The sequence below is a fragment of the Brachycentrus maculatus genome, unplaced genomic scaffold, assembly GCF_059751285.1.
Source record: "Brachycentrus maculatus isolate JH-2025_06_01 unplaced genomic scaffold, ASM5975128v1 h1tg001751l, whole genome shotgun sequence".
Classification (NCBI taxonomy): domain Eukaryota; kingdom Metazoa; phylum Arthropoda; class Insecta; order Trichoptera; family Brachycentridae; genus Brachycentrus; species Brachycentrus maculatus.
This window is the reverse complement of record NW_028282349.1, coordinates 30,461-48,085: the sequence shown is the minus strand read 5'-3', so window position 1 is coordinate 48,085 and position 17,625 is coordinate 30,461. Positions and strand designations below refer to the sequence as shown.

General features: G+C 31.7%; 1 protein-coding gene across 1 annotated transcript in view; it reads left to right on the top strand.

Moving 5' to 3' along the window:
• The first annotated feature begins 3,618 nt into the window (after positions 1-3,618).
• LOC148298679 (uncharacterized) overlaps positions 3,619-17,625 on the top strand; it is a 31,007-nt gene continuing 17,000 nt past the window's right edge. Inside the window, exons 1-5 of the mRNA XM_088276719.1 lie at positions 3,619-3,631; positions 4,391-4,603; positions 5,573-5,701; positions 14,068-14,259; positions 15,550-15,678. Of these exons, the coding sequence (XP_088132845.1) occupies positions 3,619-3,631; positions 4,391-4,603; positions 5,573-5,701; positions 14,068-14,259; positions 15,550-15,678 (676 nt within the window). The remainder of the gene's footprint in view (positions 3,632-4,390; positions 4,604-5,572; positions 5,702-14,067; positions 14,260-15,549; positions 15,679-17,625) is intronic.

Sequence of the window (17,625 nt, the reverse complement as noted above, 5' to 3'; positions counted from 1 at the left end):
ATATATATATATATATATATATATATATATATATATATATATATATATATATATATATATATATATATATATATATATATATATATTTATATGGTTAGAGGCATTCGAAATGTGGCTACATCGTGTAATGCTACGCATTACATCGATAAAAACGATCAGTAACTTGAATGTGCTCCAAAGAGCAAGAGCAGGGAGACAGTTGCTGACTGATATCAAGGTCCGGAAGGTGTCCTATCTGGGGCATGTGCTGAGAGGAGAAAAGTACGAGCTATTGCACCTAGTCGTTAAAGGCAACATAGAGTGTTGACATCAGGGGGACCTGACATAACAAGCACAGAAGAAGAAGAAAAAATATATACTTGAGTAATTGTGACAAAATACATATAATTTGTCATAATTCATCTATAATAGATTTGACGAACTTCAGAATTGGACCTTTTTTATCCAATCTGTATCCTTATCTGTATCCAATAGTGTATAGGACACTGAGTCACATTTAAGCAGTGTTATTTTCATTGTTAATTATATAAATACCAAATCTCTGTTCCGAGCTGCAGCATCCAATTGAAGATAGCCATGATGATCGCCGATCTTCGTTAGAAGTGGCACAGAAAGAAGAGAAGAATTATATAAAGGCAATGTGACTAGTGCCGCGCTTCAGGTACAAGTCCAGGGTAAAAATCAACCAATAGATTGAAAATCACAAATATTTATCTTGTACCTATGGAATAAGATTCTGGAGTATCCAGCATGGTAGCCAAACGTTCTGCAATATGGAGGTGAACCATATACGTATATTATTGTTTTTTTAACTTTACAATTTTACCTGACTTTTTAATATGGGTATCACACAGCATAATATAAAATAATAATAAATACATCAAATATACGAGTTCTCATATTATAATTATTGATATATAAAGGTTGTTTATTGTTTTATTTTATGAAAAGACATTTGAACGATTGAAAAGAAAACATTGAACATAAAAAAAAACATTTGAAAAACATGAAACATTCACATTAACATTTCTATTTATTTATTACGTTAACTGACCATAAGTATGAATATATGTATATAAATATATATATATATATATATATATATATATATATATATATATATATATATATATATATATATATATATATATATATATATATATATATATATATATATATATATATATATATATATATATATATATATATATATATATATATATATATATATATATATATATATATATATATATATATATATATATATATATATATATATATATATATATATATATATATATATATATATATATATATATATATATATATATATATATATATATATATATATATATATATATATATATATATATATATATATATATATATATATATATATATATATATACATATATAAAATAAACATTTTTTGAAATATTGTTAACGTCAGATAGGTAAAGAAAGTTTAATATCAGCAAATTTACCTCAAATAGTATACCCGTGTTATGAATGGAAAAATCGTACAATATGAATCGATCCTTGGAGATCTTTTATTACCCCAAAATGTACATATTTCCATATCGTGGATATATTATTTTTAGCAAAGTTACTAAAACAAAACCACCTTTACCTTGGCAATGTATTTTCCGGGAAAGAATCGATACGTATGTATGCTGTCTACCAGTCTGACATTGCGTACTGCAGTTTTATCTTCATATAAGAGTTACATACGGTTGGCAATTTATTACGACCAACACAAGTTTTGAAGTTATTTTTAAATAGGGTAGAAATGCAGTGAAAAATATAATAGTATCCCAGTGCTTTCTACATTCGAATAATTGGAATAATTAAAAATTTCCTTTCCATTCCCATATTTTCCATTCCAAGGTTTTCACGTTTTTTCAAAACCAATTAAGGTGTTTTTTAAAAGGTTTACAAATTCAAATTATCCCCAATAAATTGATGATGACACCCGCAGTGTGGTATGCTGCGCCATCTTATTAAAATCACGACTCTGTCACATCAATGCCATTATACTGAGGTACGAAGAAGTCAATAATCATGGTTCTGCAGCGCTCTCCATTGCTCTCCGTAACATTCTGGCTGGCATCGTCTTTACAGAAATATCGGCCAATGATCCACCTGCCCATAAAACACACCAAACAGTGACTTTTAATGGATGCAAGGTCGTCTCGACAAAGGCTTCTGGGTTTTTTCCACTCCAAATTCAGTAATTCTGATTATTGATATAGCCATTCCAACTTTAGTCATACATGCCTCTGATTGCGTAGACTTTTGATATCACCAGATTTTAGGTCCTGATTCATCTGATCGTGCCAAGTTTATTCAGACATCCTCGTTCTGTTCTCCCACTCATGTTCGCCAAATATACTAAGTCATGCTCTCGTTATCCATTCGCTCCACATGTCCATACCACCTTTTCTTCATCTTTTCAATTATCCTTAGATTACATTACATTCCTTTCTAACATCTTTGAATTTGATTCTATCACATTTTCTTCACATTTGTCTAAGGGAATGCATTTCAACGGCGTTTACTCTGCTTTTATCCTTCATTTGCCAGTTCCACGTTTCACTTCCATACATCTCCAAATCTCCGATCTCCGTTGTGAACCGCATGGTTGGCTTCGATTGACATTGTTTTTTGCAATCACTCTGTTCAAGGCAGCATTTATACTTGTCTCTTCATAAAAAAATAAACACTTGTTATACCACATAATGACTTTTATTTTATTTAAAAAATAAAGGAACGGGTAAATGATCGAGAATTAAGTTTTTGAAAATTGTAAAATAGTTTATATTCTAATTTTTTTCTCTCTTTTTTGTGTGTATATTTGGTTAAAATGGTTAAAAACAATAAAAATGTTTGTAAAAAGAAATCCACCGACAAGGCAAACAAGATGGCTTGGTGAGTCTCCGCAAAAAATGTTTTAAATATGTTTAAAATTGTTCTTTAAATAAATGTATCCAAATTATGTTACTAAAAAAATGAAAATCTTTCATTACACACAGGTGAGTAGTAAAACTAAAAATAATGTCATTCCACAAAGCTAATGCCGAATTAATAAATAATACTCTATATTCTTGGCTATATTAAACTGCCATCCGACTGTATTTATGTCTTCAACCAAATCACGACGATTTTTTCTACTGTAACAATATCGTGAATTCGCAATATAAAAATATATTTATTCGCATATATGTACTATAAACTGATTTTACCAGACTATAAAGGCTTTAATATATTTTTTAAAATCACGATTGCGATAAATTACGCACGATGACAGTTTAAAAATGAATAAAAACATCGTTTTTCATGCTTAAAAAATTCATTTTTCCATGTAAACAATTGGTATCATTGATTTTTGTAACTGTGTCATGAGATTTTTGGGTACGGTCATCATATTTGTCGTACTTGGAGCCGTTGTATGTGATAGTGATAAAGGTGATATTTTTAATGTACTTTTTTTATTTCTTCTTCTTCTTGGTGTAGGGCTTGTAGCCCATTTTTAAGAGGGATTAGCCCCTGCGATATTGATTATCAGCTGTCAATCCATCTCTTTGGTGGTCTGCCCGGGAGTTGGCCGTGCAGTGCGAAATGGGGGAGTCTGGTTGGTTCTTTTCTCCTCACATGCCTATATCATTGTCTTCTTCGTTGTCTTCCCCACCTTACAACATCTTGGATCTCGCATATTTCTCTCTGATATTTTAAAAAATAATGCCAAATGCGCCGAAACACGTGTCACAGTAGATGTATATCGCTCACTTTTTTCAAGAACGTCATAAATAAAAAAACTCGATTTTTTACGTTTAAAAAGTTTAAAAATATAATACAATGTATCAAAAATAAATATCAAGCCACTTACTGAACTTTTTACTGTGCAACAGATTTTTTTAGGTAAAATCTGAAGGTTTTTTCACCATTTAAAAAATATTTAGTATATTTAAAAAAATTATTAAACAATACCTTTTATTCAAAATGCAAAAACAAGACTTTCTGCCCTGTAGCTGTTTTGCTGGGATATAGTACACTTTCTGGGTATTCCAAAAACACGCATAACTGAAAATTTACGATTTTTGATTTATGACGTTCTTGAAAGGAGTGAGAGATATGTGTATGTACGTGTCCGTTTGGTGAATAATACAGTGTATGATGAGTTATAAATTACTAGTTATATAAAACATTTTGATTGTGTCCAAATACTTGTTTACAAAATCTAGATTTTCTCCAATTACAGAAGTTATTTTCATATTATTTTTTGACAAAAAATAATATGAAAATAACTTCTGTAATTGGAGATAATCCAGATTTCCAGACTTCCATATTCTTTGATGAGATGTCAAAAAATAATATTAGTTATATTTTCAAGATGGAAACAAGATAGGGAAAAAGGGTCGAGGATGCAGAGGTGACCCCAATGCAGTTTTCAAGCCTTGCGGGGACCCTTGCCCTTTGACCTGCTCCAACAAGGACCTCCCAGGACCTAGGCCATGTCGCCTAGTGTGCATAGTCAACGGCTGCGCCTGTAAAAAAGGCTACGTAAAAAATGTAGATGGCAGATGCATCCTCCCTAAGAATTGCCGTAAGTTCTGAATGAATTATAAATCATTAACTTTATAAAATTAAACCACTTAGTTTTAATTGTCCGCCTCCGTAGTGTAATGGTAAGCGCGTTCGGCTACCGTTCTGGAGGTCCCGGGTTCGATTCCCAGAGGGGGGGGGTCGAATAAATATATGTGATTTTTTCACTCTAATATTTATTCAATATTACCCTGGACTGGTACCTGAAGCGGAGGGCTGATCACTTTTTCTTCGTGTGTTAACGATCAAGATAACACTGCGTTTATGTGATGCTGTGCCCTATGCACCATTGGGGTGCGGATAAGGGTTCGAATAAATGTTTTAATCACTTTTTTTATTATGAGTACACTTAACCTAACCTAACCTAACCTAACCTAACCTAACCTAACCTAACCTAACCTAACCTAACCTAACCTAACCTAACCTACCGGTTAGTAATGTAGGAATGTAGTATTTTCAATACCATTTCCAAAATTAAAAGAATGATTGTTAGTTGATATATCGCTCACTCCTTTCAAGAACGTCATAAATAAAAAAAAAAAGATTTTTCAGGAGAACGTTTTTAATGTTTAAAAGTATTATACAATGTATTAAAAATAAATATCAAGCCACTTATTGAACTTTTTACTGTGCAACAGATCTTTTTAGGTAAAACCTGAATGTTTTTTCTCCATTTGAAAAATTATAAGTATATTTAAAAAAATAAGTAAACAATACCTTTTCTTCAAAATGCAAAAACAGCACTTTCTGCCCTGTAGCGGGTAAATATTAAGCTGAAAATATGCCTTTTTTGCTGGGATATAGTATATGACGGCCGTCAGCCCAGTAAATGCCTAGACTTCCATATCCTTCCTCATCTTTGATGATATGTCAAAAAAATAATATGAAAATAACTCCTGTAATTGGAGAAAATCCAGATTTTGTATTTGGACACACTCAAAATGTTGTAAATGTTTTTTTTTTATTGCAGCGGGATGTGGCGGTGATCCCAATGCGGAGAGGAGGCCATGCGGGGACCCTTGCCCATTGACCTGCCAAAACAAGGATAGCCGGAAGCCGAGACCGTGCTTAGATATTTGTATTGTAAATGGCTGCGCCTGTAAAAATGGCTATGTCCAAAATGATTCAGGAAAATGTGTCCTGCCAAAATATTGCAAGTGAAATGATACCATTTTTTATTTATATGTTAAATTGTAATAAAATTTTGAAATCAAGACCAAATTTTGATTGTTTTTCTATGCAATAATTTAATGAACGCTTAGTTGAAAGAATCGTTTTAAAATAATGGAACGTATTCCAGTACGCATATATATATATATATAAAGGGTCCGCCAAATAACTTTTTTTTTTCAAAAACAGGGCGCAAAACATCGAGTGTAGCTTCGGCTGTGTGGCACGTAGCGCCGTCCTGTTGAAACCAAATGTTGCCAATATCCTCCTCTTCAATTTTTGTGAACAAAAATCCGTTCAACATGGCCCGATAACGATCGCCATTGACTGTAACGGCCACTCCTTGCTCATTTTCAAAGAAAAATGGCCCAATTATGCCTCTGGACCAAAATCCGCACCAAACAGTGACTCGTTTTGGGTGTACCGGCTTTTCAATGTATGCGTGCGGGTTTTCTGTGCCCCAAATACGACAATTTTGCTTGTTTACATACCCGCCAAGATCAAAATGAGCTTCATCCGAAAAGATGATTTTTTTGGCAAAATCGGCATCTTCTGTAAGTCGATCGCAGGCCCACTCAGCGAAGCGAAAACGCATTGGATGGTCAGTTGGCTTCAACTCCTGAACCAATTGGACTTTGTATGGCGTCATACCAAGGTCTTTATGCAAAATTCGTCTCAATGATGTCTCCGAAATGTTCAATTGTTGAGAACGACGGTGAATTGATGTTGATGGCGCTTCACGCACACTTTCTGCCACAACATCGATATTCTCGGGTGTACGCACTGTTTTTGGCTTTTCACGCTTTGGTTTATCGATGAGGATGCCAGTTTCTTTCACTTTTTTCACAAGATAACGAACATACGGAGCTGACGGTGCTTCTCTTCTTCCAAAAACCGTACGCAATTTTCGCACACATTCTGCAACATTACCATGATTTTCAAAGTAATGTCGCAATATTTCCCAGCGTTGTTCAAGCGTATACACAACCATATTCGCTCAGCGGAAGGATAAAACTAATTATTTGTCAAATCAGACATGAGCTAAGTGTTACCATTCACGAAATAAGCACTAGTTGAAAAAAAAAACTTTAGATGGCGGACCCTATATATATATATATATATATATATATATATATATATATATATATATATATATATATATATATATATATATATATATATATATATATATATATATATATATATATATATATATATATATGTATATATATATATATATATATATATATATATATATATATATATATATATATATATATATATATATATATATATATATATATATATAGTATATATATATATGTATATATATATATAGTTATATATATATATATATATATCTATATATATATATATATATAAATATATATATATATATATATATATATATATATATATATATATATATATATATATATATATATATATATATATATATATATATATATATATATATATATATATATATATATATATATAGTTATATATATATATATATATATCTATATATATATATATATATATATATATATATATATATATATATATATATATATATATATATATATATATATATATATATTATATATATAATATAGAACGCCACACTTATGTGTTTTTCCCAATTTGGTTTGAGTTGGATTTTGAAGAACTTTGGGGTAAATTTTTGCGTTTCTCTAATAAAAAGTTAAACTTAATTAATTTCTGTGTTTTTTTTTAAACTCTTTCCTACTTATTTAGTTCCATTTACTCACTTACTGTGTTCCATTTAAATTGGTTAAAGTAGGGTCAGTTTCTTCATAAATTCCATAAAGTGTAGATTTATGTTTTTCTGTCATTTTCATAAATGCAAAATAAATTTATTCTATCGACTGCATAATGTAAAAACCTTGACCAGTACCACAAGTCTTTTTTTGACTTGTTAGAACGTTGTTCCGCCGCGTGTGTGCCGCGGCACACTGGTGTACCACGGTGATTAGTTAGTGTGCCGCGGAAAAAAGTCTAGTTTTGTGAAAATAACACAATTGCTCCAATTTTTTATTGTCTGTGCTTAGCTATGGAGGCTCATATTTCGTTTAAAACATAATATATTTAAAAACGTTACCATAATATGGTAAGTATGCACCTCTAAAATTTCTTATTAAAATTCGGGAGATGTACCTTAAATAGAAAAAGTTTGCGGAACACTGTGTTAGAAGATATTGATTTTTATCGTTAATCCAAATGTATTCAGGATAAGACATTTTAGAAATGAATCAAATACACAAATACTAAAACAGTTTATCCTGTAATAATATAACAACATAATTACGGTAAATATAAAAACAAAACACGCCTAATTTCAAAATCCGCCAGATCCAACTTTATAAGATTTTGTGAGAATGCCAATTGTGGGTTTTATTGTTTAAAATATTTACGTACTTGAAAACCCTGCTAAAAATACTTAAAAACAGCGTTGTATTTCAAATTCCGCTATATTCATGAAACTTGCCTTCTGACCCATATCAGAGAGCGGGAATAGGTAAAAAATTAAGAAGATGTCATTATCGATTTGTGTCTTGTGTTTTTAATACAATAGGAAAAATTCTCTATTTCATAAAATTATATCTTTGAAACATAAACGTTACCCGGAGAATTTTGCATTTTTTGTAAAATCGACTTACATGGTAGGCGACACATATGTATCAGCTCTCAAACGCATGATAAGTCGTTCGTTTGCAGTTTCAATAGGTATTTTTTTCATAGACCTGAAAATTTCAGGTTTCGCACCAGAATGAGCATTCGCGGGAAATCATGTGTTTCAATTTTCACTGAAAGAAAACTGCTGCTGAAGCGCATGGGATGATTGTTGAGGGTTACCTCAAACATGCTGGACTAGGAAAACTCAAAAAATATTTGGTTGGTCCGGGTCAACAATCAACATCACAGGCAAAATTCATCCATGAGAAGGCTTTTCCCTGCATCTGGTGGGATTAGAGAGGTGCTGTGAATTTTGAAACCTGGTGAAACAGTTACTTCTAATCGCTACCGACAACAGTTATAGCTGTTTGGTCAACTTTTATAGCTATTTTGAGGCGGCCTTTGGCGCGTTTTGTGGTCACGTGTTGGTGATCGTGTTTGTTAATGTAAAGTTAATGTTATAGCTGGGGTCACCATTTATAGCTAGTTGATATGTTGATTCCGGCTGGTTTTTTTGTGGCGTGTTGCCGTTATGATGTGGATTTGGTGACCAGAGTAAAAATGAAAGAGTGTACTTACAGTTGGTTTCTTTATTTAAATAAATGAAAATTTACACTATATACTAAAATCAAATAATGACAAATAATTTATAATATATGAATTTAAACAAGTAAAGTTAAAATCTAGTTGAGGCGTCTGTTCTAGTCAACGATCGAAGCAATTCTCGCGGCTTTTGAGTTCTCTCGCTTCAGAGTCGGGTCCGCTCGGAAATCTTCTGTTTAGTTCGTATCAGAAACGGCAACCCAACGGTGTGGCTACATAGCCCACAAGCTTATCAATCTGAATCGACACATGGCAGTGTCTGTTGGTCCATTCACAAAGTGATTTGCTGCAAGACAATGCCCGGCCGCACGTGGCTAGTCTAGTAGCCAGCCAGTCCAGGAAACGTTGGAAACACTAGCCTGGGAAGTTTTACCCCACCCCGCGTATTCACCAGACATACGTTACAGATTACCACTTGTTTCCTTCAATGCAACATGGACTGTTGGCACAGCAATTCAGTTCTTATGAAGAAGTTCAAAATAGGACAGTCCAATGGATTTTCTAAAAAAAAACAGGATTTCTTCCAGCAGGGATCCCGTGCTTTGCCTGAAAAATGGGCGAAAGTAGTAGTTAGCGACGGCAATCATTTCGATTATTGTAGTTTTTCCTTTGATATCGAAAAAAAAATGTTTCATATGCAAACACCCAATCGCTCACTCCTTTCAACAACATCATATATCAAAAATCGAATATTTTCAGTTGTGCATGTTTTCGGAATGCCCATAAAATGCATTATATCCCAGCAAAAGCGGTATATTTTTAACTTAATATTTGCCCGCTATAGGGCAGAAAGTGTTGGTTTTGAAGAAAAGGTATTGTTTGATTTTTTTTTTACATATACGAAATATTTTTTAACTGGAAAAAAAACGTTCAGGTTTTACCTAAAAAGATCTGTTATACTGTAAAAAGTTCAATAAGTGGCTTGATATTTATTTTGTAATACATTTTATTATATTTTTTAAACTTCAAAAACTTTCTCCTGAAAAATCAAGTTTTTTTTATATTTATGACGTTGTTGAAAGGAGTGATTGATGTGTAATTACATGAGTTGTCATCTCAACAAAGAACTCAAGAAAACAGAGCAGGGTTAGTGTTGGAAATTTTGTACAGGATTGTTTCTAAAACAAATGTTGTTTAAAGATTTGTTTTATATTTAGATATATGTGTTCTTTAGAAACATGCGTTCTTTAGTGGGGGTTTTCTAAGACATGTCGCTCACTCCTTTCAAGAACGTCATAAATCAAAAATCGTCAATTTTCAGTTGTGCATGTTTTTGGAATGCCCAGTAAATGTACTTTATCCCAGCAAAAGCGGCATATTTTTAACTTAATATTTACCCGCTATAGGGCAGAAATTATTGTTTTTGCATTTTTGTATTGTTTAAGTTTTTTTTGTTGATATTATAAATATTTTTCAAATGGAGAAAAAACCTTCAAGTTTTACCTAAAAAGATGTTTTGCATAGTAAAAAGTTCAATAAGTGGCTTGATATCTATTTTTGATACATTATATTATATTTTCAAACTTTTAAAACGTTCTCCTGAAAAATCAAGTTTTTTGATTTATGACGTTCTTGAAAGGAGTGAGCGATGTGTTAGACGTACTCATCCTGATTGTTAGTGAATTATGCGGAAAAAATTACGCAGGTCAAGAATATCGTTAAAATATTAACTGCATACGGACGACAAATTTTAAGTAGGTTAAACTGGATAGCGCCAGTAATCGACCACGTTAATTTTCTTGACAAATTTGGGTATTCTATTTCAGCCTTTTTTCTAGATTTTTAGACATTTTTCTAGGCGAACAATATGTTTCCTATATAAGAGGGTTTATGAAGACACAGTTCGAATATAAATCGTGGGAAGTCATGTTCAATTATTAATAAACCAGTTAACTAAGAAACGACTAAAACTGTAGTCTTTTTATTGCCGCTTCATACTTTTTTAATGACATTTTATGTTTAAATTTTTGAGGACGAGTTACGATGTTATGAACGACGAACTTTTCAAATCGCATAGTAATTCATTATTTAAAAAAAAGTTTACTTGGTAAAAACCACTATTTCATAAAATATATTGTACCACGTGTTTCGATGCAAAACTAAAATTTAAAATGTTTCATTATTACCACAGTGTGACCGCTGAAACACATAATAAAATCACATTTTTTCTTTTATCATTTAATTAAGGAACCTTTGGACAAAATTATCTTATAAAAATGGTTCTAAATAGTACATGTCCATTTTTTGCTAAATAATTATTCAAGTGTTTAGATACAATTTATTAAAGCTCTGTAAAAATTTCCAGACTTAAAAGTCTGGACATATTTAGTAAAATATTAACTCTGGAAATTATGAATCATATCTTATTTTTTCCAGCTGAGATATCAATGAAAATATTAAGGGGATATTCACAAACACAGAATTCATCCCACCGGAGACCACCACCGAGGTCACATGTCTGTTTACGTCCGATTTTTATTGAAAAATGGACATTTTTTTTTGTTTTATAGAATATTTATAGAAAAAATATAAATATATTTTTTTAACTCCTTACCTTTTAATAATTCTTTTCTTTTCAAAACCATATAACTACATGTTTCGACGAAAAACTTATTTTTTTGTTACAAAAACGGTGTTTTAAGAATGAAATCAATTACGTTAAATGTTACCAGGATTTAGAGAAATTTAAATTGCGACTTTGTCCGCCTCCGTAGTGTAATGGTCAGCACGCTCGGCTACCGTTCTAGAGGTCCCGGGTTCGATTCCCAAGGGGGGTAAAATAAATATAAGTGATTTTTTCACTGTCATATTTATTCAATATTATCCTGGACTGGTACCTGAAGCGGAGGGCTGATAACCTTTCCTTCATGTGTAAACGATCAAGATAACACTGCGTTTATATGACGCAGTGTCCTATGCACCATTGGGGTGCGGATAAGTTATTTATTATTAAATTGCGACTTAACGAATACTGGGCCTTATGAACGCCTTGTGGCATTATTTTCAGTATTTGTGGACGATTCTGTATAATTTGGTGACACTCAAAATATTGTGCTTTCAGTTGGATATCAAAAAGGCCAATTACTATCCGATTACCCCATATAAAATATTCTTAGAGCAAATAAAAAAAACTTATGCTGTATAAAGCAGTAAAAAATATAAACACGAATGCAATAAAGCCAATACACGAACGTAATAAAATTGTTTTCGCATCGCTATAAAAGGGTGGCTTATAAAATAAAGAAAATGTTGTTTTCATTATTTGTGTGGACGTGAGTTTTGCACATAAAAAATGAAGAATTTACGATATACAACCATTATTTTTATTTTTTTGGGATGTATATTGCGAGCAGTTCTTCAAGGTAAGAAATATAACTCTTTTGGAGACATTTTAAACATCAAGTATTTCCGATAACACGAAAGTCTAATCAGAAATTGGCTTATTTTTAAATAATTAATAAAAAAACGTTATCTTTCTTCTTTCTCTCTTTTACTTTTGTGGCTTTATTTATATGATATTTTTATGAACTATACAATAGTGATCGTACTATATATTAGAACATCATAAGAAAATAAAGGAAAACAATAATATAATGTCAAATCCCTACTTACAAAATTTCTTTAGATGACCGATATTTATTAGAGAGTTTTTAGTGTCTTTTTTTAAATATTTTAAGCAAAAATATCATAAATTTAAAAAATATATATCCGTCTTAACCGAGACTAAGCGTCTATTATGCGAAGGGAAGGTGGAGGTCTTATTTACTGCTTTCTGGTAGATTTCATTTTCTTTGAGTTCTGTATAATTTCAATCAAGATAAAGTCAACATTTCAAATATAAATTATCGACGTATGTCACTAAAACCCTTCTCATCATCGACACATGTCACCAACGGACCTCTCAGCATCAACATATATAACCAATAAATCTCTCACTATCGACATATATCACCCAATGAATCTCTCACCATATGTCACCAACGGACCTCTTATTATCGACATATATCATCAATGAAACTCTCACCATCGACTTATGTTACCAATGAAACTCTACCATCGACATATATCACAAATGAACCTCTCACTATCGATGTATATCACCAACGCACCTCTCACCATCAGCACATATCACCAATGAACCTCTCACCGTCGACGTATATTACCAATGAGCCTCTCACCATCGACAAATATCACCAATGAACCTCTCACTATCGATGTATATCACCAACGCACCTCTCACCATCAACATACGTTACTAACGCACCTTTTAACATCGACATATCTCATCGAAATACTTTTTCTCCAGGGTACCAGAACTTCATAAGAAATATTTATGTATTATTTGTTAAATCAAACACAAATTTTGTGAGTCTACCGTGCTGTCTTTTATTGTTCGTTTAAAAATGCACTAACAATTGTCACAATATGAATTTATACGTGTTTTTTAACAATAAAATACAATTCAGTAGACTAAAAAAATATGTGTTTTGTTTAACAATTAATACATAAATTAAAATGGAGTTCCACAAATTAAACCCCAAATCAATAAATAAATTCATTAGATGTACCCAAAAAATAGAACTCTATTTTTTGGAGAAAAATTGATCTCTATTTTTTATCCTATCTAGTCTTATTATCTTAGATCAGTGGTTCTTAACCGTGTTGAAGGTACCGAACCCCACCAGTTTCATATGCGCGTTCACCGAACCCTGAATTGGAAGAATGTATTGTTAGAGTGATAAATTCCTCTTCAATAATATACTAGATCTATTGCATAAATGAATATATCGTATGTCGTATTATTTTTTATAATATTTTATATATTCCTTTCATATAATATACTAGATCTATTGGATAAATCAAAATGTCGTACAATAAGTCGGGTGTGTATTTTGACCTCCGCCGAACCCGGGAGACTGACTCACTGAACCCCTGGGGTTCCATCGAACCCAGGTTAAGAACCACTGTCTTAGATATTGTTTGTATTTAAAGTAACCGGTGCCTGCGGATTGGACCCCAACGCCATTTCCAAACCTTGCGGAGACCCTTGCCCTGTGACGTGTAGTAATATGGATATTCCTGGACCCAAAGTATGTCGCAAGGTATGCATTGTCAACGGATGTGCCTGCAAACCTGGATACGTTAAATATCTCAATGGAAAATGTATTCTACCTAAGAATTGCCGTAAGTTGAAAAAACGTTCATAACTTGTGTTTTTCTTTGTGTAATTATAATAGACTAATAATATTTTTTGTTCAAAACGATGTTCGAATTGTAATATAAGGAAGTATTTTATTTATTGTTTCGGCATTAACTTTATGGTAAGACATGTGACAATGATTAAAGAAAACACTAGTTTTTTACCACTTGAGTTTTATTAAAGACAACATGTTTCAGAAGTTTAACTTCCATCATTATGTCTGTATAATAACTAAAATATAAAATATTAAATTGTTCTATAAATAAGGAGAGGATTTTTATTCTAGATTTTTCCATATAAAGGCCAAATTATGAATTATCTTGAAAATTTAGAAATCCAAAAAACCTAAATTCTAATAATAATTTATTAAATAATATATTGTTTCAAAATTCTTCACCTTTGCTTTCCATTTTTCCTTTGTTTTCAAACTCCGCCCCTTGACTTACTCCCTCCCCCTAACTTTCCCCTCTCCTTATTTATAGAACAATTTTATATTTTATATTTTAGTTACTATACAGACCTCAATGATGGAAGTTTAACTTCTGAAACATGTAGTCTTTAATAAAACTCAAGTGGTAAAAAACAAGTGTTTTCTTTAATCTTTAATAATTTTTCTTTCTAAGAAAAAAATTGGAAAAATATAAAAAATAGGACTGTTACATAAATTTATTCATAATATTTAAATTTAGTTATCCGTCGATTTTTTAATTTCCAAAATCTCTAAATAATGCATTGAGTTTACTTTTTCATTAGAATGTAGTATTTTCAATACCATTTTCAAAATTAAATGAATGATTGTTAGTTATATCGCTCACTCCTTTCAAGAACGTCATAAATCAAAAACACATGATTTTTCAGGAGAACGTTTTCAAAGTTTAAAAATATATTACAATAAATTAAAAATAAATATCAAGCCACTTGTTGAACTTTTTACTGTGCAACAGATCTTTTTAGGTAAAACCTGAATATTTTTTCTCCATTTGTAAAATTTTTAGTATATTTAAAAAAATAATTAAACAATACCTTTTCTTCAAAATGCAAAAACGACACTTTCTGCCCTGTAGCGGGTAAATATTAAGTGGAAAATACGCCTCTTTTGCTGGGATATAGTATATGACGGTCGTCAGCCCCGTAAATGCCTAGACTTCCATATCCTTCTTCATCTTTGATGAGATGTCAAAAAAATAATATGAAAATAACTCCTGTAATTGGAGAAAATCCAGATTTTGTATTTGGACACACTCAAAATGTTGTAAATGTTTTTTTTATTACAGCGGGATGTGGCGGTGATCCCAATGCAGAGAGGAGGCCGTGCGGGGACCCTTGCCCATTGACCTGCCAAAACAAGGATAACCGGAAGCCGAGACCGTGCTTAGATATTTGTATTGTAAATGGCTGCGCCTGTAAAAATGGCTTTGTCCAAAATGATTTAGGAAAATGTGTCCTGCCAAAATATTGCAAGTGAAATGATACCATTTTTTATTTATATGTTAAATTGTAATAAAATTTTGTAATCAAGACCAAATTTTGATTGTTTTTCTTTGCAATAATTTAATGAACGCTTAGTTGAAAGAATCGTTTGAAAATAATGGAACGTATTCCAGTACCCATATATATATATATATATATATATATATATATATATATATATATATATATATATATATATATATATATATATATATATATATATATATATATATATATATATATATATATATATATATATATATATATATATATATATATATACCGTAAAGTGGGTTTACTTTGCACCATGGGTGATACTTTGCACCACCTTCTGTAAAGAAATTGTGGAGCTGGTCATCCCTGATACATGTCATTTTTCATTCTACTTTCTTTTGTTTCTGATAGATGGCACTTCAATCTACTTTTTGGTTTATAGAAGTAACAGTCGGTCGCTATTGCTTCAATGCGTTTTTCCTGTCCGAATGTAAAGAAAGTTTTCTGTCTGAAAATTGTGTCCGAAAAAATCCAATGTAATCAGTATACTGAAACAAGTTACAACAAGTGAGTGGTCTCTTAATCGTAGGTAGGTAAGCCCTGCTTTTCTCAAATGCTGTATTTTTTAGTTACGTTGTCAAGTTTATGTAAAAATAATATTTTTTTAAGAACTGACTTGTATTGACCACATTTGGGGTAACATTGCACCAGGTGCAAAGTATCCACAAAAGGCCATAGTTAATTAATTTGATGAAAAGTCTTAAAACGGCTAATACAACTTGACATTTTTGCTAAATATCTATAGGTTTTGTGTACTTACTTAATTCCTGATGGTATATTTTTTTCAAAAATCTCAAGAACACACAAACAGCGGCCTTATGCCAGACGATACTGCGATTTTACACCGAAGAGAGTGGAGCAGTGTTTGGAGGCCATTCGAAATGGTACAATCAGTCAAAGAAAGGCTGAAGAAAATCCCCAGAAGGACGATTAACTATAAGCTCAAAGGACCTCCGATATGTGACAAGGGCGAAGAGCAATCCTTCGTAAACTGCATAGTAGACATGAGTGAGTACGGTTTCCCAGTGAGTGTTTTTAACATTCGCTACATTCTTATAGCCTATTTGGATAGATTTGGCAGAAGAATACGAATATTACTATCTGTCATTAGAATCCTAACTGTCGATCAAACTTCCTCCCTCTACCTCCTTCCCTAATCTCCCTTCTTCCTTTGCCCTCCTTATTATCGTCTTTTGTTAATTTATGTTTCTTTTTAAATGTCAATTTGTAATTTATGTTTTTTTAAATGTTCAAGTACTATCTGCCCACTGATTGCAAACGGCTATATATGGTATCAAACGTTTTGATCAATATCACTAGTCCGTCTTTGGTCGGTTGGAAGATATTGCTTTTTAGCAATAAGCCCGCCAATGTACTTTTTTTATTTTCTGTACATGAAGTTTAAAAAATAAAAAATAAAAATAAAAAAAAATAAAATAAAATATTAAAGAACAACGTACCAGGCTCTGAATGGATAAAATCATTTTTGCAAAGACATAAAACCTTGACTGTTGCTAAAACTAGTCAGTTGCTTAATCGGTTGCCATTAAAAGCGTATGACGATGACGTGCGCCAGAGTTTTCAACAGTTTTTGGAAGAAAATTCAACCCAAAGAATTCAGTCTTAAAACGCAGGAAAACGATACCGATAGAACCAGGTAAGAGCATTGCTCACGATCCAAATGTCGAAATGAACGTTGACGAGACACAAATGCTACCTGAACCAACTACATCAATGATCCCATCTTCCGCATCGAAACTTCCAGCATATTTAGCATAAACTGATAATAGTTCACACGGAAGCTTTGAGGAAGAGGGAGAAGAACA